The 27,168-nt window shown below is 39.0% G+C and overlaps 1 protein-coding gene across 3 annotated transcripts in view; it reads right to left on the reverse strand.

The window, feature by feature from the left end:
- Positions 1-27,168, reverse strand: part of EPN2 (epsin 2) — a 110,867-nt gene that overhangs the window by 48,640 nt on the left and 35,059 nt on the right. For 2 of the 3 annotated variants that reach the window (XM_036741623.1, XM_036741624.1), the window contains exon 2: positions 24,450-25,207. In XM_036741623.1, the coding sequence (XP_036597518.1) occupies positions 24,450-25,044 (595 nt within the window). In that variant the 5' untranslated portion in view covers positions 25,045-25,207. Of the gene's footprint in view, positions 1-22,224; positions 22,399-24,449; positions 25,208-27,168 lie in introns of all 3 variants that reach the window. The other variant, XM_036741625.1, reaches the window with a different exon arrangement.

A 27,168-nucleotide genomic window follows, 5' to 3' on the forward strand; every position in this document is an offset into this window, starting at 1 on the left:
TCCCTGCTTCCCTCTGCTATTTTGTGGGTTCTGCAGTTCTAGAATTTGTTCAGAGCCATTTTTTATAGGTTTTTGGAGGGACATGGTGGGGAGCTCATGCAAGTCCCTGCTTTCCAGCCGCCATCTTGGCTCCACCCCCGGAAGCCTCTCCTCTCTTCTAGCTCTAAAGCAAGGATCAATGACCTGCTTGAATGTCCCATTGTTATTGCAAAACAATGCCAAATTTGAATTCATCTCTGAATAAGCTTCCCTATCTCAGTAAAAGAAAATTTAGTTAAATACCTAGTGCATCAAAGACTCAGCGGCTAGGGAGCAGAGGTAGTGTGTTACAGTGGAAAGAACTCTAAATCTGGAGTAAGAGGACCTTGGAATCAAATGCTACCTCCGAAATTTACCTTTGTGACCTTAGGCATATCACTTAACCTTCCTGGGCTCCCTCATCTGTAAAATGAAGAGACTGGAATGGATGGCCTCTACGGTTCCTTCCAGTTGCACCACAATCATACTGCTCACAGGCTGGAAAGCTTGGAACTATCTGTGACTTTTCTCCCCATCCCCCAGCCTAGATCTACCCTTTCCAGGACATTCCTATTGTACCATCCTAGTCTTAGAAACTGAGTAGAACAGTTTTCTGTTCTTTTCTCCATTCCTGTATTACTGGTTGTCAGACTGATTTTCCTTGACTAGCGCTCTCACCATGATTCCAAGCCAAACTCCCCTGGCCATACTTTTAAATTCTGTCATCTTACACAGCCCTACAGATCCAATCCTGCTCCTTTCTAATCCTCATCCCGCAATGGTCCCAATGAAAAATAATTTGTGTTAGATCATTAGCAAAATAAGAGACCTTCAGGATCATCTAATAAACCTGTACCTAAGAATCCTTTTTCTGCCCCTTCAAATGGTCATCTAGTCTCTGGCTGAAGACTTCAGTAAGGGGAAACCCACTTCTTCCTAAGGCAGTCCATTTCATTTTAGTCCATAACTCTTATTTTAGGAAGTTGTTCCTCACAACAAGCCTAAAGTTGCTTCTCTGCAAATGCCACTCCGTGCTTCTAGTTCTGCCCTTTGGAGCCAAGCACAAGTCTAATCCCTCTTCCATAGGGCAGGCCTTCAAATACTTTGTTCAGTCTAAGTATTCTTTTCCTAGCTACTTTAAGCACTTACACTGCTTTAACCACCCTGGCTGACCTCTTCTAGGCACTCTCCAACTAGGCTATCTCTTTCCTAAAGTGTGGTGCCCAGAAAGTGTGGAACTCAAGAAAGTATTCTAGATGTGGGCAAGCACAATTTTGTCCTATTATCTTCTTTGTCCTACACATTTAAGTCTCTAAATTCCGCCTAGGTTAGAATTGGCTTCTTTTGGTTTCCATATCATATTGACTTCTCACATGACTCATCCAAATTCCTACACCTTTTTTCACAGGAACTGCTGCCCAGTCATACTTCCTGTATTCTTTACTGTGAAGCTGATTTTTAGAACTCAAGGGGAGAAAAAGAGTATCAAAGTTAAAAGGGACCTTGTTAGGGGCCGCGTTAGAGCCAAGCCCTGTCCTCCTCGGACCTCCAGGCCCAGGGGCCTGCTGAGATAAACTCATGGCTTTGGGATGTGGGTGGAGCCAGGAGGAGGGGTCTGGCCTTTGTTGCCTCCCTAGCAATCCCAGGTCTTTGCCCGGACCTGCTTGACCATGTGGAACTTCCGGCTGCCTGCCCTGCCCACAGGGAGCTTTGGGTAGTGCGGGAAGAGAAGGGGAGGAGAGTAGGCGGAGTCGGAGCAGTCCTTAGGACCCAGGTGTATTGAGTGTTACCTGTCTTTCATCCATGTAACCAAAGAATGTACCTACGTCACTAAAGATATAAATGTGCTGCTTGCTGAAATAATAAACGGAGTCATTCACCATCTTCTCGGCTCCCGCCCCGTTCATTGTCCGCGAGATCAGGTCCTTTGCTTAGGCAGAGGCCTGGGGCTTGGGGGGAACCCCGAGTATAGTTACGAGGCTTCAGAAGCTGGTAACAGGACCTCAGATATCATTTAGTCCAACCCATAACTGAATAAGAATTCCTTCTATAACAGAGCCAACAAATCCAGTCTGAGTACCCACTACCTCCTGAATTTCATATTTCTATTAAATGTCATCTTATTCAATTCAATCTTTCACCAATTCAACAAATCCATTGGGATTTGGGGTTGTTTTTTTTTTTTAATCTGGACTCTACTATCCAATTGAAGGGATAGCTATCCCTCCAACCCTTACACCACGTGCACAATAGACACACAAGTCATCTCTAAGCCTTTATTTAAATCAGTGACAGATCCCTAAGGCATTCTCCTAGAGGCTCACCCGCCAAGAGTGACAGACAATGAATGACTACTCTGGGTCTAGTCATCAATCAACAAGCATTTATTAAGCACCTAATATGTGTAAGGAGGGGCAGCTAGGTGGTGCCATGGATAAAGTGCCACGCTTAAGAGTCAGGAAGATCTGAGTTGAAATCCAGCCTCAGACACTTACTAGCTATGTGACCCTAGGCAAGTCACTTAACCCTGTTCGTCCCAGTTACCTCATCCATAAATGAGCTAGAGAAGGAAATGCCAAACTACTCCAATATCTTTGCATAGAAAACCCCAAAAGGCATCACAAAGAGTCAAACACTACTGAAAAATGACAAAACAAAAAAAGTTTAAGTTTTATATCCATACAAACTTACCTAGCTCATATTTCATAATTCTATCTTCCCCACAAGTATCACAGGAAAGTGTCACATTTCACTTCAATCTAATTATACTTTTTCTGTAACAGTGGTGTCAAACTCGATGGAAACAAGTTCCTTGCACAGCTGCATACTGACTTAGAAAACCACAAGTTAACATTATCTCTGTTGTATTTATTTACTTCATTAAACATTTCCCAATTGTGTTTTAATCCAATTAGGCCACAACAGACCTGGGTCCTCCAGCATTCCTCTGACACACTAGAGTCTGTGGCTGTCTCTATCCATACTTGGGATTTCATTGGTATAAGAAAGTCCTGATGAGAAAATTTCCTCTACTGAGGCAGATCAGCACCTTCTCTGAAACTGAAGGCCTTAGACAATAGCCAGGCATATAGAAAGGTTAAGTGACTTGCCCGGAGATATACAACCAGTATGTAAGGGAATGCGGGACCTGAACCCAACTGAATCTTTCTCACTCTGAAGCTGGTTTTCTTCTATTCTCACTTGAATACTTACTTGAATAAAGTAAGTTAGCTTAGCCTATCATGGCTTGTTTTTTAAAAAGCCTTGATGGATTTTAGTGATCCTTTATTAATCAAGGCTCACAAACCACTCTCTTAATAAAGTTTTAGAATTCTGACAAATAAAAACCAAGTTCACTAGTCTACAGTTTACAGATTACTTGCTTTAAAAAAAAAATGAGGGCAACATTTGCTCTTCTCCAGTTATGTGGCATCTCTCCCATTTTCTAAGATCTTTCAAAGATCATGAACAATGGCTTAGAAATCACATTTGCCAGCTCTTTCAGGACTCTAGGATGTAGGTCATCTGAGGCTGGTGACTTGAATTCATCGAGGGCAGTTAGATGCCGACATTCTCTTGACTTATCTTGGTTTTTGCTCCCTGCTAACCAAAAATTATCCTCTACTACATTCTCTAGATTAGCCCAAAGATTATTCTCTTTGGAAAAGGGAGTAGCAAAATAAAAAAAGCGCAAGGAAGTCTTCTTACCATTACATTCCATCCACCTTGAACAGGAGTCCTATTCCTACTCTTAAGCCTTTTCTTCTCCCACTTGTAGCTCAAAAAAACAACAAACTTTTTTTTTGTCATGCTTAGCATTTATCACTAGCTTCAGCTCATTCTGCTTTTTAGAGTTCCTAATGTAATTCTTGCAGTAGGGTGCTACTCTTTTGTATTTATTCTCAATTACTGCTACTGGTTCAATCTTCTATATTTGTATTTTTAAAAATCCAAATTTCTGGGGGGGGGGGGCAGAGCCAAGATAGTGCCCAGAAAGCAGAAACTTGCTTAAGCTCTCCCCCAAATGGCTCCAAACACCTGTAAAAAATGGCTCTGAACAAATTCTAGAACTGTGGAACCCACTAAATACCAGAGGGAAACAGGTGAGCCTGGATGGTCACCAGGAAGGGTGTATCGCATGGTGCTGGGAGCGGAGAGCAGTCCAGCATGGGCCACACCAGGACAGCCCAGACCTGGAGTCAGCTGGCCAGAATAGACCCTAGAGCCATGAATCATTGAGCTGTGGCAGTTACCAGACTTCTCAACCCACAAACACCAAAGGGCAGGTTAGTGAGAAACTGCAGGATCAAGGTGAGAGTGGTCCAGCCCCATCCCTGGGGGTGGCAGAGGTGGTACAGTGATGGCGGTGGCAGCAGCAACAGGAAGCTCCTGAGTCCCTGGCTCACACAGTTGGAGGAATCAAGCAGCAGATCAGAGAGGGAGTGCAAGGAGTGCTTTGTGGGCACAGAGGCAGGTTCTCTTGCTGTGCCCTGCTTGGATCTGGATTGCGGTCCTGGTTGGTGGATCTTGGGGGAGGAGGAGCGCTGCTGTGACAGAGCCTGGGGTGACAGTGGAGTAGAAGTGGCTCTGAAAACAGCAGTGCTTGGACCCTAAAGCTTGGGACAAAGTACTCTCTACTCTACAAGTAGTCATACCCTGACAAAAAGCTCAAGGGTAAAGTAGTTGTCTGGGAACATGAACAGGCAGCGAAAATGAACTCAGACTCAAACTCTAGATTCCTTTTTTTGGTGACAAAGAAATTAAAAAAAATAAAAGTAAATAAAATTTAAAAATCTAAGTTTCCAGATGTGTTCCCTGTATGATCAGCTATCATCCTCACTGGAATCATTGCTGCTTCTGTCTTCAAAATGTCATTCCCGAGAGCTTCCTATTCCTCTTGAGCCAACCTTCCCTGAAAAATACTAAGGTAACTGGGTCCTTATCATTCTTTCTTTTGACTCCTTGGGAAATAGGCTCTGCTCAAATGTAAAGTCTATGTCAAGCCACACATAATTTCCCTTTCCTCCATCATAAACTCTATGACGGAATAATTATTTGCTTCCAGAGTTCCCAATGTTTCTATTTTAATAATCAGCAACTCCTCATTTGTCAGGATCAAGTCTAGAATAGCATTCTCTTTGTCATTTTAAAACAACTAAATCAACATGAAGGGAAGTCATAAAGTCATTATATCTTTGATTTTATATTTGTATAGAGCATTTAGTACAGGTCTTGACACATAGTAAGTACTTAATCATTAAGCACCTTTTCATTAACTGATTGATTTGTTCATTCATTTATCATGGGCTCTGCTTTTGGGAAAAAAATGCCAGCAGATGTGTGGAAAAAAAACAGGTAAAATTAATATAGTTCTTTGATAGCTGCAAATGCTTTACAAATATTACCTCCTTTGATCCACACAAGAACCCTGGGAAGTAGGTACTAGTATATTTCCATTTTACATGAGTAAACTGAGGTAGACAGAAGTTAAGTGATTTGCCCAGGGTGACACACCTAGTAAGTGTCTGAGGTCACATTTGAACTCAGGTTCCCCAACTCTGGGTCCAGTGCTCTATCCACTGTGACAGATCCCTGAATAGATGGGAGTCCCTTATCACTATAATATCATTGCCTCTACACCAGGTTTTCCATGTTTCCCAAAACCCATCTAATGTAGAAGTGGAAATTGAAAGAATCCACTGATCACTTCCTGAAAAAGATCCCAAAAAGAAAACTCCTAGGAATATTGTTGCCCAATTCCAGAGCTCCCAGATCAAGGAGAAAATACTGCAAGCAGCCAAAAACAAACAAACAAACAATTTGAGTAATCAAGTAAGGGGCATCTAGATGATACAACAGATAGAAGAATGGACCTGAAATCAAGAAGACCTTTATAGTCAAAATCCAGCCTCACCCATTTACTAGCTGTGTGACCTTGGGCAAGTCACTTAACCTCTTTCGGCCTTGGTTTCCTCATCTATGAAATGGGGATAATTATAGCACCCACCTCAAGATTGTTGTGAAGATCAAATAAGTTAATATTTGTAAAGTGCATGGTGCTAAGCACAGAGTAGCACTATGTAAATGCTAGCTATTATTATACTCTCTTAATTTTATAGATAAGGCTACTGAAGCCCAGAGAGGTTAAATTATATACCCAACATCAGACGATCAATAAGTAGCAAAACCAATGATCTCTCTATGGTTGTTCCCCGGATTCACAACACCTGTCTTTTCTCCTATTTGAATTCTATCTATCCTTCAGGCCATATTCAAGTCCTACTTTCTAGGAGAACTTTCCTGAAAAAAAATCAACTGCCCCTCAACAATTTGTTCCTTCCCTAAATGATTCTTGAGTAAAAATAGTCTCACCCACAGCATGTTTTAAATATAATGGCACCACCATTATTTATTGTTCTCCAATTGTTTGTTATTTATACTCTGAATTTGAAGCTCCCCTAGAGACAAGAATTTATATTTCTCCATAATGTCCATCCAAAGTACCTAGCACAATGTTGATGCTCCATGAAAATAACCTACTGACTGCTTGACTGTCAAAGACATTCATTCCCTCTCCCTAGACTATCTATAAACTTGCCAAACTGAAATTCCTACCTTGACTTCCTGGTCAAGTGAGGGGGGCAACTCTTACCAGTGAACAGTGGAATACATGGAATTATCAAAATTTTCCATTTAGCAGACTTAATTTGATTTTACTACAGTGTAAAAATTAATATTAAAATAACAAAAGAAAACTAGAACTTAAAGTTTTAGGTTAATTTCCACTAAATCTTAGATAACAAAAAAGATAAATATGAACACTTAATGGATAAATGTTTATGTATCTTCCAATCCCATGATTTTTTTTTGTACGCAAAACACTTTGAAATGTTAAGAAAAAAAAAGAGGTAGAGAACCTAATCTTTACCCTCTTCTTAATGATTTCACATGCTTTTCTTTGGGGATATACTTAAGAATCAACAAGTTTTCCTCTTTAAAAAAAAATTTGGAGGGGAGACTGGGTCTCCTTACATACAGGCTAGAAATAATTTGAGTGGCCATTCAATTGCCTGACCCACCTTATCAGCATGAGTTTTGACTGGCTCCATTTCAGATATGGGCCAGTTTAACCTCCTTAGGCAGCATGGCAGCCCCTTGGAGGCTCACTATATTGGTGCCAGACTTAGCCCTACTGCAACTTAAACTCTCTCATTCATTAGCCTGAGCCTCCTGAGTAGCCAGAATTACAGGCATGCATCCCCCACACTAATTCTTCCTTAAATATTAAATCTCTCCTAGTGAAATCCAGGTATATTTATTTCTAAATCTACTTTCAGCATTTAGAGCAGTAGTTTTTAAGTATTTTAAGCATAATGGACCCCTTCGGCAGACTGGTGAAGCCTATGGACTCTTCAAAACATTATTTCTAAATGCATGGGATTAAAAAGAAAACCGTTTACAACAAAATTGTTATCAAAATCAAAATATCAAAATATTTTAAAAAATTAAGTTCACAAACTCCAGTTTAAGCATCCCTGAATTAGGAGAACATTGTACACAGTAACAGCAACACTGTGCGATGACCAGCTTTGTTAGACTTAGCCCTCCTGAACAATGCAATGATCTAAGACAATTCCAAAAGATTAGTGATGGAAAATGCTATCCGCATCCAAAGAAAGAACTGTGGAGTCTGAATGCAGATTGAAGCAGATTATTTTCTCCTTTTTGTTGTTGTTTTTTTCTTTCTCATGGTTTTTCCCTTTTGTTCTGATTCTTCTCGAACAACATGACTAATGTGGAAATTCATTTAATATGATCATACATTTATAGCCCATATAAAACTGCATGCTGTCTTGGAGAGGGCAGCATGGAGGGAGAGGGGGAAATTTAGAACTCAAAATCTTATAAAAGTGAATGTGAAAACTAAAAATAAATTAGTAATAATTTTAAAAACAACAAAAAGAACCCCTGAATTAGAGACAAATTAAAATCTTTTTCTTTAATACAATTCTCCATTTACTTTGATTACTCATGAACCTGAGTGGGATGCATGAAAGTCTCTCATTTAAGGAAAAGCATACTTAGTATTTTAGCTTCCACAACACCTGAACTATATCTTTAAGTTTAAGAATTAAACCCCCCCTTTTCCCCTCGCTTAAACTTGCACATACACCACCTATGTTCACACCCTGCATACACAAAGGGTGAGCATGCTTGTAACGGTCATCTGTTAGTTTGAGGTTAAGGTGCTAGATTAAGAATCTTTCCTTGTTTCAAGAATGTGAGGCCAACTACCCCCCCACGGATGGGGATAGAGGTCCAGAGGGTTTTTGGGGCTTCTCAGAATTGTTTTTGTAAGGGGGTTTTGGGGGGCCCTTTAAGGGGTATATAAACTGACTGCCTTCTGAAACTTGCCTCTCCACCTCAGACCATTCTGGAGTGGGCAATGCCCAATTCTCACGCGAGAATTGCAAATAAAGCCTCTGTCTTTTACCTTGAGAAACCTTTGATTGTTATATCATTTGGGGGGATTACTGTTCCACACAGTTTTGGTGCCAAAACCCGGGAGTACCCTCGACTGAGGCAGACCCCTTTTATTGGAGCCACAACCTAGCGCGCACTGGGATTTCCTGGAGGTTTCTGACCCAAGGGGAGTGGAGCTGCCTGGCTGAGGGGAACAACTGGAGAGAGGGACTCGGTAAGACAGACTGCTTATTAAAACTCCAACAATAATTTGGCTTACATATGTGAGACTGAAATCCCAGCTGGCCGGTGAGTAAGTGCGAGCAGTCAGGAAACTTGTATATGTACAACCTGGAGGTAAGTGCTGGGGGTCTGGAGGTAATTGGCATTTCAGTGGACTTCTGGTAGTCCACCGACCAAAGTGCGGAGTTAATACCTCAGTGAAAGGACACCGCTGAGTAGGCTTCACAGGTGACTGAGGAGGGCGGGCAACCTTCCTTGGCTGAGTCTTTTTGACTCGGGGAGCTCGGTGACAACTCCCGTAAAACCCCTGAGGATGGGGGAAGAGCAGTCTAAAATTGTGCAGTTGGAGTATAAGTGTGAGGTACCTGTATATAGTCCTCTAGGCAATCGACTGCAAAAATAAAATTGGCATGAATTGCCAAAGTATAAGGGAAAGGATAGGAAGAAAATAGTTAAATATAGTTATTTTAGCTGAAATACATTTGGAAAAGGGGGACCCCAAAAATTTTGAATAAATTAGCTTTCTGGATCCATCTTGTCACCCTTTGTTTGTATCCGTTTCTGTGTGGACTGAGTGTGTGATCTGTCTCTCTGGCTCTCTCTGACTCCAGTCTCCTTAGAGGAGCAGGTGGGTGGCAGAGAGGAGAGAGAAAAGTATTTTACTGTCTAGGTTATATAGTTTTGAAGGGGCTTTAATCAAAGTCCACCAGAAGAGAAAAGTTTTATGAAATAAGACCCAAAACCGGCATGGAATAGAACTCATTCTGGTTGTTTCAAAAATATAAAAGTGTAATGTGTCACTCCAAAATTAAAGCTTAAGAAAGGTTAGAATTTATTTTACTATTTGGCACTAAAGCAAGTTTAGCAAACAAAGATCTTAAGCAGGAAGCTCAGAGTGAAAGACTGATCGCCTAACTTAAAGACCAATAAATAAGGCTATGGAGAGATAGAAGGAATTGTGCCCACCCACCTTTCAGCCTATATTCGTGGGTGGGTTCTATGAAATATAATGTAGATACTGGCTATGGTAAAGATATTGGTTATTGTGAGTTATGATTATTACTGTTTAATTAATTTTCAAGCTCCAGAGGTGTCTACCTGGAGGGAAAGCTGATCATATTTTGTCAGCATTGATTCAAATTCTTTAGGTTTGCTTTCTACCAGGGCCAAGAAGAAGTAGCTGGAATGCTGGCCCAGCACATTTTAAACTGACCTGATTACAGTAGGTGATTCCAAAAACTTTGTAAAACTTCCAAAAAAAAATGTGGACATGAAAGTATACATTTGGCATTAAGAAATTTATTAATTATGTGGCTCCAAGAAAGCTCTATTTACTTGAGTTCACTGTTCAGTAAGGAGGTGATGGTGGAATTTACTCCCAGGGATATTATGGGAGTCACATGATTGTGAAAATACTTGGCAAAATGTGTGGCATAAAACGAATGCTATCTCTATCTGAATGTAAACTGTTTCAAGTTAAACATAATTGCTTCGTATTCATTAACTTTATGTGGATTTTCTTCCATGTGAAGCTTATGTCAATGATGATGAAATGAATAATTCTTCGTTGTAAGGCGACTGCAACTTCAGAACACATCTGACTAAAAGGAAAGCCAACAGAGTGGGAATTAATTGGTTTTGGTTTTAAAAGTTTAAATAGATAATTGTTTATGGTATTGTATTTCTAAAACTTTACTGCATAATTTGGTAAACAATTGTATCAAGTTTGGTTTCTATTTAAAGGTGATTTTCAGTTAAAAATTGTTTTGCTATCATTTATGAAATCTGTGAGACTGTTAACTGAGCTACTGGAGTTACAGTCTAAATCAAGTATTTACAGAAGAATGTTTAGTTTTCTTTATTTTTAATTGAGTGGAAGAGGTTTTGTGATCAAATTTAAGAATTGTTTAGTACTTAGGAATTAATAACATCAGAATGGTTTGGTTATTTTATTGATTGTTGTTTTAATGCTAAAACCTAAAGTGGTTAATTGATTACTGTATGCGAAAAGAAGAGAACTGTGTAAAGTCTTATCAGGTTGGTTCTCCTCCTGTACACATGGAGGGCAGCAGGTAGAGGGGCACAGCGTTATTACCTTTACTACCACTACTGTCATTAACACTACTATTACTGCTGCTACTACTATGTAAATATACGTATATAGTGTTTAACCCCTTTCCTGGGGTCCATGTTAAATCTCACTATTGTGTCAAGTTGCTGGGACCCCTTGTCAACTGTCCAGGAGCTAGTTCAATAGCCCCTGGGGGGGGCGGGGGATCTACAAGAATCCCCTATGGGGGGGGGAGGGGATAAACTTTTTATAGATGTTCCTTTAGAGTGACAAAAGAGAATGATTAACAGTAAAGGGAAAGAACTAGCCCATACCACCTTAATCATGCAAATACTAGGGAACCTACTGCTGCCTGTTAATACAGCAATACTCCACTTAGGTGGTCATCAAAACTGGGCAATCCTTTGAAGTTAGGGGCAACGGCTTTGCCAATGAGGAAGCAAGGAAGGCAGGAATAATGGAACCTGAGTTATCAGACTGGTTATTGGTCTTAATCCCCTCTTTTCCTCTGAATCTCCCTCCTCCTTCCTTTACTGAGAAAGAAATGCAGAAGACACTGACCTTAGGAGCCCAGGAACAAGAGGGCCAATGGCTACTCCCAGATGGAAGAGAGGTACTGACTAAAGCAGGTACGAGGCAAGTCCTGCAATACCTACATCAAGGCAGCCATTGGGATGTTCAAAACCTGTGTGATGCGGTCCTGACCCAGTATGTATTGCCTGCCCTTTATACTCTAGCACGGCAGCTGGTGGACGGGTACCTTGTGTGTCGAAGGACAAACAAGTCTGCGTTGCGCCAGGCTCCAGCAGGAGGCAGGCCTTCGGGTCTCAGACTTTTCTAAAGCATGCAAGCGGACTTCACTGAGCGAGCTGCCCCCCATAGGTCACCTTAAATACCTGCTGGTCATAGTGGACCACTTGACCTCCTGGGTAGAGGCCTTTCTTTTACTTCGGGCCACTGCTCCAGTGGTGAGTAAGGTCATACTGGAGCACATAATTCCAAGGTACAGGATGGTAGAATGGATTGATTCAGACCAAAGGACCCATTTTACAGCTGCAGTCCTTGGCTCAGGCCTTGGATATTATCTGGGAGTTCCACACTCCTTGGCACCCTCCCTTGTCTGGCAAAGTCGAAAGAATCAGGAGATTAAGAGACAACTCACTAAATTGGCCTTAGAGACCCAGCTACCCTGAACTAAATGTCTACCCTTAGCCTTCCTCAGAATTCAAACCAAGCCTCAAAGGGACACGGGACTTTCCTCTTATGAGCTCCTTTTTGGACACCCCTACCCCGGAAGAAGTAAGGGGAGTTAGGACTCACTGTTTGACCAGAAAGATAAGTTTCTGAGAGAATATATATATATATCTTCCCTGACAAGGCTCTTGAATTCTTTGCAGCTTAAAGGGTTAATTGCTCAAACTCCACCTCTGGGATTCATAGTTCACAGGTACAAACCAAGAGACTGGGTTCTGATCAAATCTTGGAAAGAGATTTGGAAACTTGGAAACTGACTCCCGGCTGTGAAGGGCCTTCTAGATCCTGCTAACCTCAGACACCGTGGTGCGGGCTCTGAAAAGAGGTTAGACACACCATACCGGAGTAAAAGGACCAGTTGCACTTCCAACAGTTCGGACTGTTGAGAAAACTGACCTGAAGGACCCAAAGGACTTAAAGCTTCATCTTCGGTGCCAACCTTTCTCCTTGGAGTAAAGGGACTTGGACTCTCAGTGGGTATGCGTGGTGACCCTCTTGGGTTGGATAATTCTAATTGTATTCTGGACTTTGAGTCAAAACCGCCTTCTCCCCAGTCTCTTGAATCATGTGAATTGTAAGTACAAACGGGGACTTTCCCAACCTTTGCCCTTCTGCTAGGACTGTCCTCTCCAGCCTCCATCCCTTGGCTCCCTCAGAGAAACAGTCTTGAACAATTAATGGAAACTGTAGCCCAAACCTTTAATTTGACTAAGTGTTGGGTCTGTGGAGGACCCCAGCAGTTGGAGAACTGGCCCTGGGTCCCCGTTCCTCCAAGCCCGGCTCAGATACTTAGTAAAAGGTCTGAAGTCCATCTGGGTATGCCAACTTGGCCGGGAATAGAGAAACATACTTGGCCTCTAACAGAGACCCATGAAGGGAAGTATTGCTTAAATCAGACAGGGAAGCTTATTTTGCCGCATAGGCTGGACTACCTCTTGGCTGAAGAAGGGGGGAGTACGTGATAAGCTCAATCTGTCCACTTGTTGTATGACAATAGATGATGTAGGGCAAAACAGTAAGAGACATTGACAAAGAGATTAGAAAAATTGCCCATGTTCCAGTTCAGACCTGGTCTCCCCCACTCAGCACATCGTGGTGGTCCTGGTTTGGAGGAACCTGGTGGAAACAGGTTCTATGGTTTTTACTAGTGGCACTAAGTGGAGTTATATTGCTCCCTGTTTGCCTACCATGCATGATGCAATTAATTACAGCCACTGTGTATAAGACATTCTCCAAAATGATTAAGTTAGAGGACCCCACTGGGTCCATGAGGCTGATGATTTTGAGGGGTCAAGAATGGGAATTGACCCCTGATAGGGACAGTGACCAAACGGATGAGAGAGCTGATGAAACTTACCAATTTTGGTGTGAGAGACTTTCAACAATGGAATAAGGGGAGGAATTGAGTGGGATGAATGAAAGTCTCTCATTTAAGGAAAAGCATACTTAATATTTTAGCTTCCACAACACCTGAACTATATCTTTAAGTTTAAGAATTAAACCCCCCCTTCTCCCCCTGCTTAAACTTGCACATACACCACATATATTCACACCCTGCATACACATAGGGTGAGCATGCTTGTAACAGTCATCTGTTAGTTTGAGGTGAAGGTGTTAGATTAAGAATCTTTTCTTGTTTCAAGAATATGAGGCCAACTACCCCACCACGGATGGGGATAGAAGTCCAGGGGGTTTTTGGGGCTTCTTAGAATTGTTTTTGTAAGGGGGTTTTGGGGGGCCCTTTAAGGGGTATATAAACTGACTGCCTTCTGAAACTTGCCTCCCCACCCCAGACCATTCTGGAGTGGGCGATGCCCAATTCTTGCATGAGACTTGCAAATAAAGCCTCTGTCTTTACCTTGAGAAACCTTTGATTGTTGTATCATTTGGGGGTATTATTGTCCCACACAAACCCTTCTTAATAACATAATTATTTCCTAGTTATCTTATATAGCTTGATTTGTATATGTCTGATTGCATGTTGTCTTCCCCATTAGATTGTAAGCTACTTGAGGGCAAAGAACTCTTTTGCTCTTTTTGTATCCCTGGCACTTATGTTTGATTGTTACCCCATTTACTTTTAAGAAGAGAGCGGTTAAATGATGTTGTCTATCAAATGACAAACTACAAAACAGCCAGATGTTATGGTTTGTTGTTTTTTTAAATACTATTTTATTTGGACACAAGAGACATTTCCCAAACACTCAAACAACATTCCTTAAAAATGTAAGCACAACTACTTAAGAGTGATAAACTAACAGTTCATATCACTTTTGACTTTTGTAGCTTAGTCTATTAATACAGTGAAGTAATATCTTACTGATTTAGGTCCTAATTTCAAAGTCAATCTCATACTCTTTATCCAAGTTGAATAAACCTCTGGCAAAATGGAAAAATGTAAACAAGATCAATAACTATGGGATAAGAATAGGGTTTAAGGCAGGGGTGGGGAACTTGCAGCCTTGAGGTCACATAGGACCTTTTGACTGAGTCCATGTTTTACAGAACAAATTCTTTTTATTAAGGGGATTTGTTCTGTGAAGTTTTGATTCAGTCAAAGGGCCACTTGTGACCTGGAGGCCACAGGTTCCCCAACTCTGGTTTAAGGACTGATCTGTTGGCGCCTCCCTATTCCCATTTTGTGAGGGAAACTAGATGAGAGGAGTATCAGTGGGGTCCTGCAATGGGGCACTTAGAAGAGAAGAAAGGAATATGGGTCTTTCATCTCAAACTCACTCAGAGGCATAGGTTCATTAAACAAAATGGCATGTATTACTGGATTTATGTAAGTTAAATTCATGTATGATAAAAACTCTACTCTATAAAAAAAGATATACACTCTTAATTTGGTGCCATCACTATTCATTGTATTCACGGTTTTGTTGCCATTGAGTTTTACTCAATTTGCACTGCTGCTGGTCATTGTATATATTGTTCTTATTTTATATATCACTTCTTACCACTTTTCCCATGTTTCTGTTTCCTCGTTTTCATTGTTCCTTATGATGCAAGAGTATTCTATTACATTTTGATGTAAAATTTGATAATCTATTCTCTAATCACTTAATACATTTTTTGTTTGAGGGTGGAGTTTTTTTTTTGACACATCTTATGGAATGTGGTCAACCTCACTCTTTCAAAACAGAAATAGGATCACTGGGCCAAAGTGGAACATGTCTAGGATTTAAGAGGATGTGAGGAGAAAGATCTTCCAGCTTTCACCACCAATCTGTCCTTTTTACTACTGCCAAAATAATCATCTTTATACATGGATCTAGTTATATAAATCTTCTGCTATATTTGCTTTTAAAAGTCAACTCAAATTTCACTGTTTATTTACATGAAACCTTCCTCTGATAACTACCTTTCTTTGTGGACCTCACTTAGCACTTTTGTGGTGGTTTCACAAATAAATGTTTTTTATCTAAATTTTCTATTTCCCCTAGTAATCAACTAATCAATAAGCATTTATCAAGTGCTTATGATGTGACAGGCACTGTGTAACTAACTGGGGATACAAAGATAAAGTAAAAAACAGTCTGGCCCCAAGGAGCTTATAATCTAACGGGGATATAACATGTACATATATATAAAGAAGTTCATATACAATACATATTAACAGAAGATAATCTTAGAGGTAAGGCATTGCGGCTGGAGGGTCTGGAAAAGACCTCTTTTAGAAGGTGGCACTTGAGCTGAGTTTTGAAGGAAGCCAGGGATTTTAGGAAGTGGAGGTGGAGAAGGAAAACCATTCTAAGCAAGGGAAATAAGATGGAGGAGCAAATAGGCCAGTAAGGTTAGATCATACAATGGGTAGAAAGAATAGTAATATGTAAGAAGTCTAGGAAGGTAGGAAATAACCAAGTTGTGATGAGCTTTAAATGCCAAAGTCAAGTCAAAACATATTTAATACGTACCTATTACAGTGCCAGGCACTGAGCAGACAAAGAAAGGTGAAAAACAATCCCTGATCTCAAGTTCACAGTCTAATGGTAAAGACAACATGCAAACATAGGATAAAAACAAGCTATCAACAGGATAATTTGGAGATAATCAATGGAGGGGAAGGCACTAGCATTAAGGTGATAGATATTTCAGGTGTCCCCTGAAGGAATCCAAGAAAGGAGGGAGATGGGGTTTAAGAGGGGACCAGGTTATAAAGAGCTTTGAATGCCAAATACAGAATTTTATATTTGATCCTGGAGGTGATAGGGAGACATTGGAGTTTATTGAATAGGGGAAAGGGAGGTTACAAGGTAAGCCCTGTACTTTAGGAAGATCAATTTCAGAGTTAAGTGGAAAATGAAACAGAGTGAGGAAAGACATGAGGGAGACCTACCAACAGGGGTTTGTAATTGATAAATAGCATAGTGTTCTGCAAACAGGTGTTTTAGGAGTGAATAAGTCAGTAGAGATATTAAACAATTTTGTTTTTTATCCAAAAGACAACAATAATAAGAAGTATTTAAGGTTGGGTCAATTCATAATGTGAAAAGTTATTTCTGCCTGAGTTTTACATGAGAAAGTTTGTTCCACTTCTAAATCAACCCTTACCAGGATTAGCAGCTGGAGAAGGTGGGAGTAGAGAGCATTAGTCCATAAAATTAAGCAATTTCCTTATTTATTATTTCCCAGAGGATTATGCTGCTCTTATCCATTCACTGTGAAGCAATAAAAGTTATAATCTGTACTTTTCAAAAAGCAGTTTGATATGTCCCTGACAACACAAAAGGTAAAAGAGGATTTATCTTCATCCTCCCACATTCTACCCTCCCCCCATCCCTATACCACAATAGCCTCATCAAGAACAGAAATATGACTCCAGCTCACAGACATACCCTTAAAGAAGAAATAAGGAGAAACTTACCACTGAATTTCACTTAGCTCTCCCTGACAGAAGGTAAATGGGCAAAGCTAGAATCAATTTTACCTTGTGGAAGTCCTACATTTCAAATTAAATACTAACTTGGGCATGTGTATAAGATACTGGGTTTTTTTTTTTTTTCATTTTTATCTTAAGAGGAAAAGTATCATTAACTACATTTTTTTCCGTATGGAAATCAGTCACAAATTTATGTAATATAGGTAAATGCCAATTTTAGAGCTTATAACAATATTAAAAATTACTTGTAAAGCCAGGAGATGTTAGCATAAATGTTTTTTGGAATTCTCAATAAAATCAATGTCTTCAAATTAAAAGAAGGCATTGCAAATAATGACATCTGATGTCCTTTCCAGCTCAGATTCCATGAAATGTCACCAATGACGATAAAATAAAAATTTTTGCAGGAGGATTACTCCCACTTTACAACACAATGGTCTGTAACTTCTCAGGGTATATAAAAGATAAAGTGCTTCTTGGGAAGCTGCGTGCAACTCAAGCAAACAGAATCAAAAGAACAATATATAAGACAGCAACAATGAACACAAAAATATAAAAGAATATATTTTAAGACAAAAGAAATTAGGGTCAAAGAGAACCATAAATAGAGACTGAGAATTAGGACTAAGCTTCCACTCCAGAGGACTCATAACAATGATGTATATTGGTATGGAATGAGGCATGTTCTGTCAGACAGGACTGATGCGCTGGTTTTGTTTAACTGCATTTCTTTGTTATCTGAGAGTTCTTAGGGAAAGCAGGTACTTTAGGAAAGCGAATTTTTAAAAGCAGGTACTTTAGGGAAAGCAATTTTTAAAAGAAGCATCATATATGTAAAGACGCTGTCAATGTTACTTGGTTTTGCCTAACTGCTTTTTTTCCTTTTATTTTTAGATCTCTGTTATAAGAGACTACAAGTCTGTCTTTTTTATAAGGAACCATATAAGTAAGTATATTAAGTAATTAATTTGGTGTAAAAGTATAAATGGTTATCAATAAAAATAAGACAAAATTTTTAAAAATAATATAAGCACAATCATCACCAGAAAAGGAGAATAATAGATCATTCATTAAATGCTGTCAGTCAACAAATATTAAACAGTTTCTGTAAGTCAGACACTCTGCTTAGTGCTGGGGATACAGAGAAAGGTAAAAACAGTCCGTTTGCAAGAAAACATGGAAAAAACCACATAAATACAAAACATAAAAAGGAATAAATGGAAGATTCATAATCTCAGAGGGAAGACTATCCTTAACAGGGTACCAGCAAAAGCATACCGCAGAAGATGAGGTTTTAGCTGAAATTGGAAAGAGACAGAAGAACATTCCAGGTATGTGGGATAGTCAGTGGAAACGCACAGAATCTGGAGATCAATCGTCTTGTATGAGAACAGACAAGGGGCCAGTATCACTGGATCACAGCGTAAGTGGAAGACAGTAAGATATAAAAGAAGACTTGAAAGGCAGGAAGGGGCTAGGTTAGGGGTGGGGAACCTGCTGCCTCGAGGCCTCAAGTGGCTCTGTAGGTCCCCCAAGCTTGGCCCTTTGACTGAATCCAAACTTCACACAACAAATCCCCTTAATACAATGATTTGTTTTGTAAAACTTGGACTCCACAAAAAGGCCGCTCCTAAGGACCTAGAAGGCCACGTGTGGCCTTGAGGCCACAGGTTCCATAATCCTGGGCTAGGTTATTTATAAAGGGCTTTCTTTGAAAAAATACCTATATGCAATGCTGGAGGTTAATAAGTAGCTACTTTAGTTTACTGAGTAGGAGAGGGATGTGTATGTGTGACATGGTCAGACCTGCACTTTAATAAGATCACTTTAACAGCTGAGAGTAGGGATGAAAACAGAAATGTGGAGAGATTTGAGCCAGGGAGCTCAAACAGAAGGCTACTGCACTGGTTATTACACTGATATTACAAAGGCAGAATCAATAGTGCAACAGACTGGATATGAGGCACGAAACAGAGTGAGAGTCAAGGATAACACTAGGTTGTGGGTCTGGATGATTAAGAGGATGGTAAAACCTTTACAGTAATAGGGAAATTAGGAAGGGGGGAGGGTTAGGCGGGCAAAAATAATGAGTTTAGTTCTGGACATGGTGAATTTAAGATGTATAAAAGGCATCCAGTTTGAGATGTCCAATAAGCAGCGGAGATGTGAGAGACTAAAGGTAAGCAGAAAGGTTTTTTATTGTCATTTAGTGGTGTCCAACTCTTTGTGACCCCGTTTGGGGTTTTCTTGGCAAGGATACTAAAGTGGTTTGCCATTTCCTTCTCCAGCTCATTTTACAGATGGGGAACTTAGGTGAATTTAGGTAAACAGTGTTAAGTGACTTGCCCAGAGTCACACAACTAGTAAGTGTCTAAGGCCAGATTTTAACTCAGGAAGATGAGTCTTCTTGACTTAAGGCCCAGCCCTCTATCCACTGCTGACACCTAGCAAAGAGGTTAGGCATAGCTGAATCCTTAGGAAGTGATGAGATTAACAAGTGAAACAGATGGAAGAAGAAAAGAGGGCCCAGGACAGACCGCTGTGGGACACTCCCTTTTAACAGGGGTGGACCTGGATGAAGATCCAGCAAAGGAGACTAAGAACAACTGATCAGTTAGTCAGGAGAGTAAGCAGCAGGAAAAGAGCAGAGTCAAGGAAACCTAGAGAAGAAGAAAATATCTAGGAGAAAAGAGTCAGTGGTAGAGGCTGGAGAGGTCAAGAAGGATGAAGACTGAAAATAAGGCTATCAGATTTGGCAATTATGATCATTCATAACTTTAGAAAAAGTGGTTTTGCTGATTGTCAAGACTGGAAAACAAGACTGCAAAGAGAGTAAGAGAAAAGGAAATGGAATCACCTACTGTGGATAGTTTTCTCAAGGAGTTTAAGCCACAAAAAGGAAGAGAAACAGGATGATAGCTATTGTGGCTGGATGGATCTAGTGAGAATTTTTTGAGGGGGCTTGTTTGTAAATAGCAGGAAAACAGCCAGTAGAGAGGGAGATTTTAAAAATTACTGAGAATGGGGATGGGGTCACTTATTCCTGAAGACAGGTTTGCCTTAGCAAAAAAGGGCACCTCTTAATATGGAGAAGAGAGTGGCAAAAGGCATTTGAGTGATGTGAAATGAGTAAAAAAGAAGGAGCTCTCAGCTAAATACCTCAATTTTTTCAGTAAAACATGAGGCAAGGTTCTGGGGGAGGGGGGTGGGCAGGGAGGAAGGTGCCAAAGGAGGTTTGAAGAATGGTGGGAAGGTTTAGGATAGTGAATTGATTAGGGAGGTATAAAACGACTGCTCTGCAGGAGGGAAGGCTCAATTGACACTATGCAACATAAATTTGTAGTGATACTACTCAGTTTGGTCCTGAGATTTTCTCCAGCTCCATTCAGCATCATGAGAATAAACTAGAAGCCCATTGCTGGTGGGAATAATCCAAGGCTGGGGTTTTGCAAGATATGTTAGGTGATAAAATAAGGCGGCAAGGGACTTGAAAGTAGAAGATTGTATAGACTCTAACTGGTTTATCAAATACTCAAGAAAGTAAAGCCAGAGTAAGGGTGATGGCCTGATAAAGAACTAAAGGGTGGAAAGTTTAGAGGTCATCTGAGAATGAAGAATTCGTTTCAGGATCTAGGGACAGTAATGCTAAGGGAAAGATAGAGTAATATAAAAGATTATTAGATAAAGGAACTTCACAGTTCATAATGCCCTTCATAGGGTTTAAAAAAAGTAAGTCATGGGAAATGATTAAACTTGAAGAACTGAGAAATTAGGGCATTTGAGGAAGTCTCAATAAGTATGTTGAGGTCCCCTAGAATAAAGGCAGGAGCTGAGGAAGACCGAAAGACTGTACCACCAGGAACTGTATTCATTGAGGAAGAAAGGAGAATATCTTTGGGGAAGGTGATCAACAGCTACCAGAATCTTGACTGAGTGATAAATACAGATTGAATGAACTCCATGCCTGGCACTCCCTCTCTTACAACATCCACAGAATGTTAGAGGCTACAGGTAAAAGGCATTACTAAATTGCATGTGTGTGAAGCTTTAAAGCAAAATTAGGGCCATTCTAATTTTTTAAGTTCTTTTGGTAGTCTGAATTAAAGTATGCAAAATTAATATGGTAATTAGGTACTTAGGAAAGGCAGAGCGGCATGGTGGAAAAATATTTCAGAGGTAAAAATAGGGAGCATATACTCAAATACCTTCACTAAGTATGAATCAAACAAATTAGTAATATCAATGAACTATAGCTGTCTTTAGGACCTAATAAATGTATGCTTACTGTGTTTTCATGAAATCGTCCTCTTTTGTACTATCTTCTAAAACAAAGAGAATAAGAGGCATTTTTATCTTTAGTAGTAATTAGAACTGATGGCAAATTATACCAAAAGAATCTTTTAGTAGACAACAGTGAAATCATCACTTTTTAACATAACCTGGTAGGTTCAGACCAAGATGTATTTATTATTAATTGGTTGGTCAAAAGAATAGATGCATTTGTCACCAACAGACCCTATCTTTAATGAATATGACCTAGAATTTTTAGCACAGCTAACTCAATTATCCATACTAATTGAGGACTATAAGGAGGAAGTAAAGTAGGTAATTGAAATCCACAAGTAAACTAAAAAACACTAATCTTATCTTCACAAAGCTACCTGTAACACAGATGACAAAAAGTATTTAAAGCACATCTACTACGTACCCAGCACCATAGTAGTAAGAAACCTGAACTTTAAATTTCCTGTTTAAAAACAATTCAAGTGTTTTAATATGCCAAAATTCACACTGGTCTCTGGAAAACATAGGATCTGAGAATTGGACAGGACCCTAAAGATCCGAGTCCAAATCTCTAAACAGAGGTTAGGAAATATGCGCAAGGTCACATAGTATCCAGTGACAAAATGGAACTAGAAACCAGGTTCTTCTGAATCCTACACTCCAGTGCTGAGAAACAAGAATATAATTAGCTCCTGTTTTTCCATAGTAATGGAGGACAGGACCAAATGTATAATCCAAACAATTCTTCTCCAATTAAACCTTAACCAGAGCTTCTAACAAGTAATATCTGAATATGTTTCACTTTATTTTCCAGGGGTGCTGCTAATAATTTAGCAAAATGGCCAAATCCAGAAAGCAGAAGGGAAAAAGAAAAGCAAACAGGTCCAGATAATTTCCAAATCACGAATTCTACCTCTGAATAATAGAGAGTTGGCTGTACTTGAAAGGTATGCAGAAGACTAGCAAATGTGATCACTTTTACTGGAACAAGTAAAGTTAACAGCCATACCACCTTGGGCTGTGAGATCACAAGTTAAGCAGGATTGGGACCAGTCATTATTTGGATGGGAGGAAAACCCAAAGTGCTGCAGGAAGTGATGGTGGTGATTCAGTTGATGGAGCTCCTCACTTTGATTCAATAGGGCACCTGCACGGTGCTGGGGACACAGTGTAGCTTCAGGTGCTTGTCATTCAGTTGACACACACACACAGATACAAAAAGAAAAATGTGATTAGAGATCCCATGGCAGTTCTTGAAAAAGAAGGGAATTCATGGTTGGCCAATTAGACTTAAACCTAAACTCACCACCTCCAGCCTGTACTTCATTTGAAACTCTTTTTTAATCTCAATTAAGTATAGTTGACCTCCATAAAACAGCAATTTTATTTTAGTGTCTAATCAAATAATTTTAAAACTAGAAATGCCCTTGGAGAGCATCTAGTTTGATCCTTTCATTTCATATGTGAGGAAACTGAGGTTTCAAGAGAATGAGTAGTCCTAGTACTGTTTCTGCTGCACCATGCTGCCTCTCTTTAGCTATGATATAGTTAGTTTCATGAATATTTTAGGAAACACAAGTCTTCTAATGTTTTTCATTTTGTGACCTATGACTCCTTTACAGAAAGGAAAATTCTGTTTCATAGTTCTACCAAAAATAGGCATTAATCAATCAGATTTAACAATTAAGAACAAATTAGGACTCTTGGGGGTAATCTCAAGACAGAGAAAAAAACAAAACAAAAAAATACAAAGGCTTCTGCTTCTTATTACCTTTAATTTTTAGATAAAGGTTTATTTACATGAATGTCATAGCTCCCTATCTGAAGATATATGTAAAGATTAGCAGAAATATTTCAAGCGGTTAATAAGCTACTACTTTTGCTTAAATACCACTGCTCAGACTAAAAGGAAAGAAAAATCACAGTACCCGAAAATAGGAAGATATATAACATTATTTGAATATGTTAACTCAAAATTCCTAAATGCATGAATAGAAAATCTATTTATACACCCAAACCAATCCTTTTGTACTAGGCAAAGGAACTGGATTAAAATTACATTTGTCCAGCTAGCCAACCTTGCTATCTAGAAGATGAGGATTACTACCTGTAAAGATGTATTGGCATAACACTATACAAATGTGAACATTCACATATTATCTAATTACATATATCTGTGCAAACGAGTACTGTTTTATTAGACACTTAATTCTACTTTCATTCTTTCTATATTTTATTTACAAAGCAACTCTGCTTTAGCAGGGGGAGAAAGTACAAAGCCAAACTAGTTCAAATGTGCAAAATGAGAAAACATTTCAGTGTTCATATTTCAAACCAGAAATGAACTAAAATTGCCACAATATTTTCAATACATAAAAAAACTTATTTTCTAAGACAGAATGCTTAGTCATTTATGATGAGAAAATTGGACAGACAACATCTCTCTGTGCCCATCATGACAATGAAACAAAATAATGAAGCATCAAGGAGATCTATTACATCTTAAATGATTAGAAAAACTGTAACTCCATTCAAGATGAAACACAATATTTAAAACCTAGCAATTTTCTCCCTAACTACAAAAGAAAGTAAATTTGCAATCTGCCTGGAGAGGGGAGATTATCCCGTTTCCTTGTGGCAAATCCATTTTGCGGGAACTGGGATGCCAGGCTTTCCTTTCAGCTTTTGTTGACATTACCACTACCTTTGTTTACTTGTGCTCCTAAAATAAACTAGAAAGGAAGTTCTGCTCATAATTAGGCTCCAGAAAAAGGTTTTTAAACAAAAAACAATATATTGCCTCCTCTGAGAAGATATGAATTAGATCTAGTCACATCACATGTTCAGCAAAAAAAGAAATAACTATACTCAGGTTGATGGTATGTAACAACACTTTTAGAGATGTTATTATGTGCCCCCAGAAAAACAGTGGAGACCTAAAAGGACCTTAGCAGGGTCTGGGGGTGAATAAAAAAGCTGGAAAATATTCTAACTCCTCCAGAATCAATTCTCCACTGTACTTTCATGACTATTCAGTGTTATGAAGTCAGAGATTATAATCTTTACAAAACAATTCCTAAATCCAATATAAAATGACTTTCAGATTATATACTGCTTTGGATGACTGTACCTACTTCTATTTAGCACACAAAAATTACTATTTCAAATATTATCAAGAGTTATTTATAGCTTTGCAGACTAAAGTCACCTTCTTTACATGAAGACAGTACTTACAGCCATGGTAAGATGCTGGGGAACCTCCAGACTTGCCGTACTCTTGCTCAGAGTAGCTAGTTGATAGGTTGGGCTGACTGGAACCTCTACCGAAGGTAATCTGGTTACTACCAACCCCAGTGGCCACCTGAGCCATTCGCTCTTTGGTCTTCAGGGCTTGGGCCCTCTCAATTTTAAGTCGCTCATCATCCTTCAGAAGGGATACCAGCTGCTTAGACTTCTCCCTTACATTAATACCTTGATCTTTACCATCTCGATCAATGTACTGGAAATCTTTTAGTGTCTGGATAGCAAATATATTTTCTTTACATTGCTGTGCTACTCGTTCTGAGCCAGTTTTAATCAGGTAATCCAAGAGGGTCAGGGCCTTATACACATGTCTCCAGTTCTTCCCATGGTCATTTAGCCGTTTCCAGATCATGCTCATGATTTCAGAAAATGCCACCACATTGTAAGTCAGATCTGCTATTTCAGTCATTAAAGAGCTAGAAGGACCCCAAGGGTCGTTGGAGGTTGCTTCACGAACTTTAATTTCAGCCTCTGAATAATTGTTCACAATGTTTTTCATCTGCCGTCTTATAGACGAAGTCGTCATTTTTATTTTCTCTTATACTTTTAAAGCCCTTCAAAAAGAAGCAATTTGGTAGTCAGCAAGTTTATGTTCTATAAAAGTTCTATTTCAGTGAATGATCTGAAGCAAAGACCTTATAAAATCATTTTCTTCTGAGTCTCAGAGGCAAAAAACTGGAAGCCATGACCTAGAGAAAGAATCACAAAGTTATCAGTTTTAACATTTCCATAGCAGTTAAACATCTTTTTTAATTGACATTTTAAACAAATACTAGGCACTTATAATACAGGTCATTCTTTTCAGCTTCAAAGTTACTTAATTTTACTTAAGTTAACATGTACAATGTAAGTAGTATGAATACAGTGAAAAGAATACTGTTTCTGAGGTCAGAGGACCTAGGTGCGAATCTAATCATTGGTGTTTGTAACTTCTGTGACCTCAAGCCAGTAACTTAACCTCTCTGGGTCTCAGTTTTCTTATCTGTAAAATGAGGAGTTTGGACTTGTAGTTCTGGCAATCTTTTCTAGCTCTAGATCTGTGCTCCTAGAAAAAAGTTAAAGTATTCAGTGGAAATCAAGATAAACTATCAATATTGCTATCTCATTCTATTACTAAGAATTTTAGATAGAATTCAACTGAATTTTTAATTCAGTAAATAATATTCATAGAGGCACAGAATTATAGAACTAGAAGAAGTCTTATGGTCCACTAAGTCTAACAACTTCATTTTACAAAAACCTCTCTCACTGAGAAAGTAAAATGACTTACCCAAGGGCATGAGCCAGTTCTAGAACCTGAGTCTATGTTACTTGTTTGTATCATAAATAGATTCTTGAAAGGTTTAATATAAAATTATTCAGTAAGTACAATGCAGCTTGTGATGTACACTAGACAAAAATTTAACAAATTTTGATTAGTTGTGAATTAACTAGGCTGCTGACACTTCTGTGAGAGATTTTTGTAAAATGAGGATATTACCAACTACATGAACAGATACAGGAAATCAACTTTATACACAGACAGCAACATCATAAAATGAACTTTTAAAGACTTAAGAACTCTGATCACTGGAATGACCAACAGTGTCTGAAGAAGATCTATGACGAGCCACGTTACTACCTATCTCCTGACAGAGAGCTGATACACAAAAGATACAGAGAGAGGCATTTTTGGACACTGTAAGTTTGCTTTGTTTGACTATGATTGTTAAGATTTTTTTTTCTTCCTTCTTCTAGTTTAATGGTGGTGGGGGTTAGTAGAAAAAGGGAGGATTACAACACACAAATTAAAAAGGGCCACTGAAGCATTTTTTAAAATACATAGAGAAAAGAAGCTCATAAGGAAGCACAGGCAAACAGAATAGTAACATGTAGTTTATTATACTTACTTAAAAAGATATAAAATGGAGATTCATTTCAAAGAATCTTTGTGTTCTGCACTGTGTATGGAAATACCATCTCACCCCTCCCTTCATCAAGGACCTGTTCCAGTTCCCAATTAAATTCCACAATTTCTTCTCTCCCCTTATCTGCAATGTTATAGCAGTCTATGCCATGCATTTTAGCACCTGTTTCACATTTATTCATCTTACCTCCTTAACTAGATTATAAACTTTAAAATTTTTTCTTTTTTACTGTGAACCTAAAATTCTCAACAAAAACAAACATTTCAAGATCCGAAGATAACCAGGGAACAGCATAAAAAATCATGAACTTCGATTACTGTACATATAAATATGTGTGTATGTATATATACACACACACACACTATATATAACATATACATACACTACATGTATATGCAAGGTAAAACCCTCAGATTTGTTTTAATTTGCATTTCTATGAGTAATAGTAACTTGGAGTTTTTTAATATGACTGTTGAGAGCTTGCCACTCACTTGAGAACCTTCTTTTCTATGACCACTTATCTACTGGTGAATGGTTCCTGATTCTTCCACATTTACACCAATTTTTTAATATAATTTGGATATTAGACCTTTATCAGGGAAATTTACTGTGAAGATTTTATCCCCAATTAACTGCTTCTCTTCTAACTGCTTTTATTTTCTTAGTCAGAAGCTTATCTAATGCAGTCCATTAAAACCTTTAGATCTTCTTCACATGATAGGCAAACCTCTCCCATCTCGTAT

Source organism: Trichosurus vulpecula, chromosome 1 (genome assembly GCF_011100635.1).
Source record: "Trichosurus vulpecula isolate mTriVul1 chromosome 1, mTriVul1.pri, whole genome shotgun sequence".
Classification (NCBI taxonomy): domain Eukaryota; kingdom Metazoa; phylum Chordata; class Mammalia; order Diprotodontia; family Phalangeridae; genus Trichosurus; species Trichosurus vulpecula.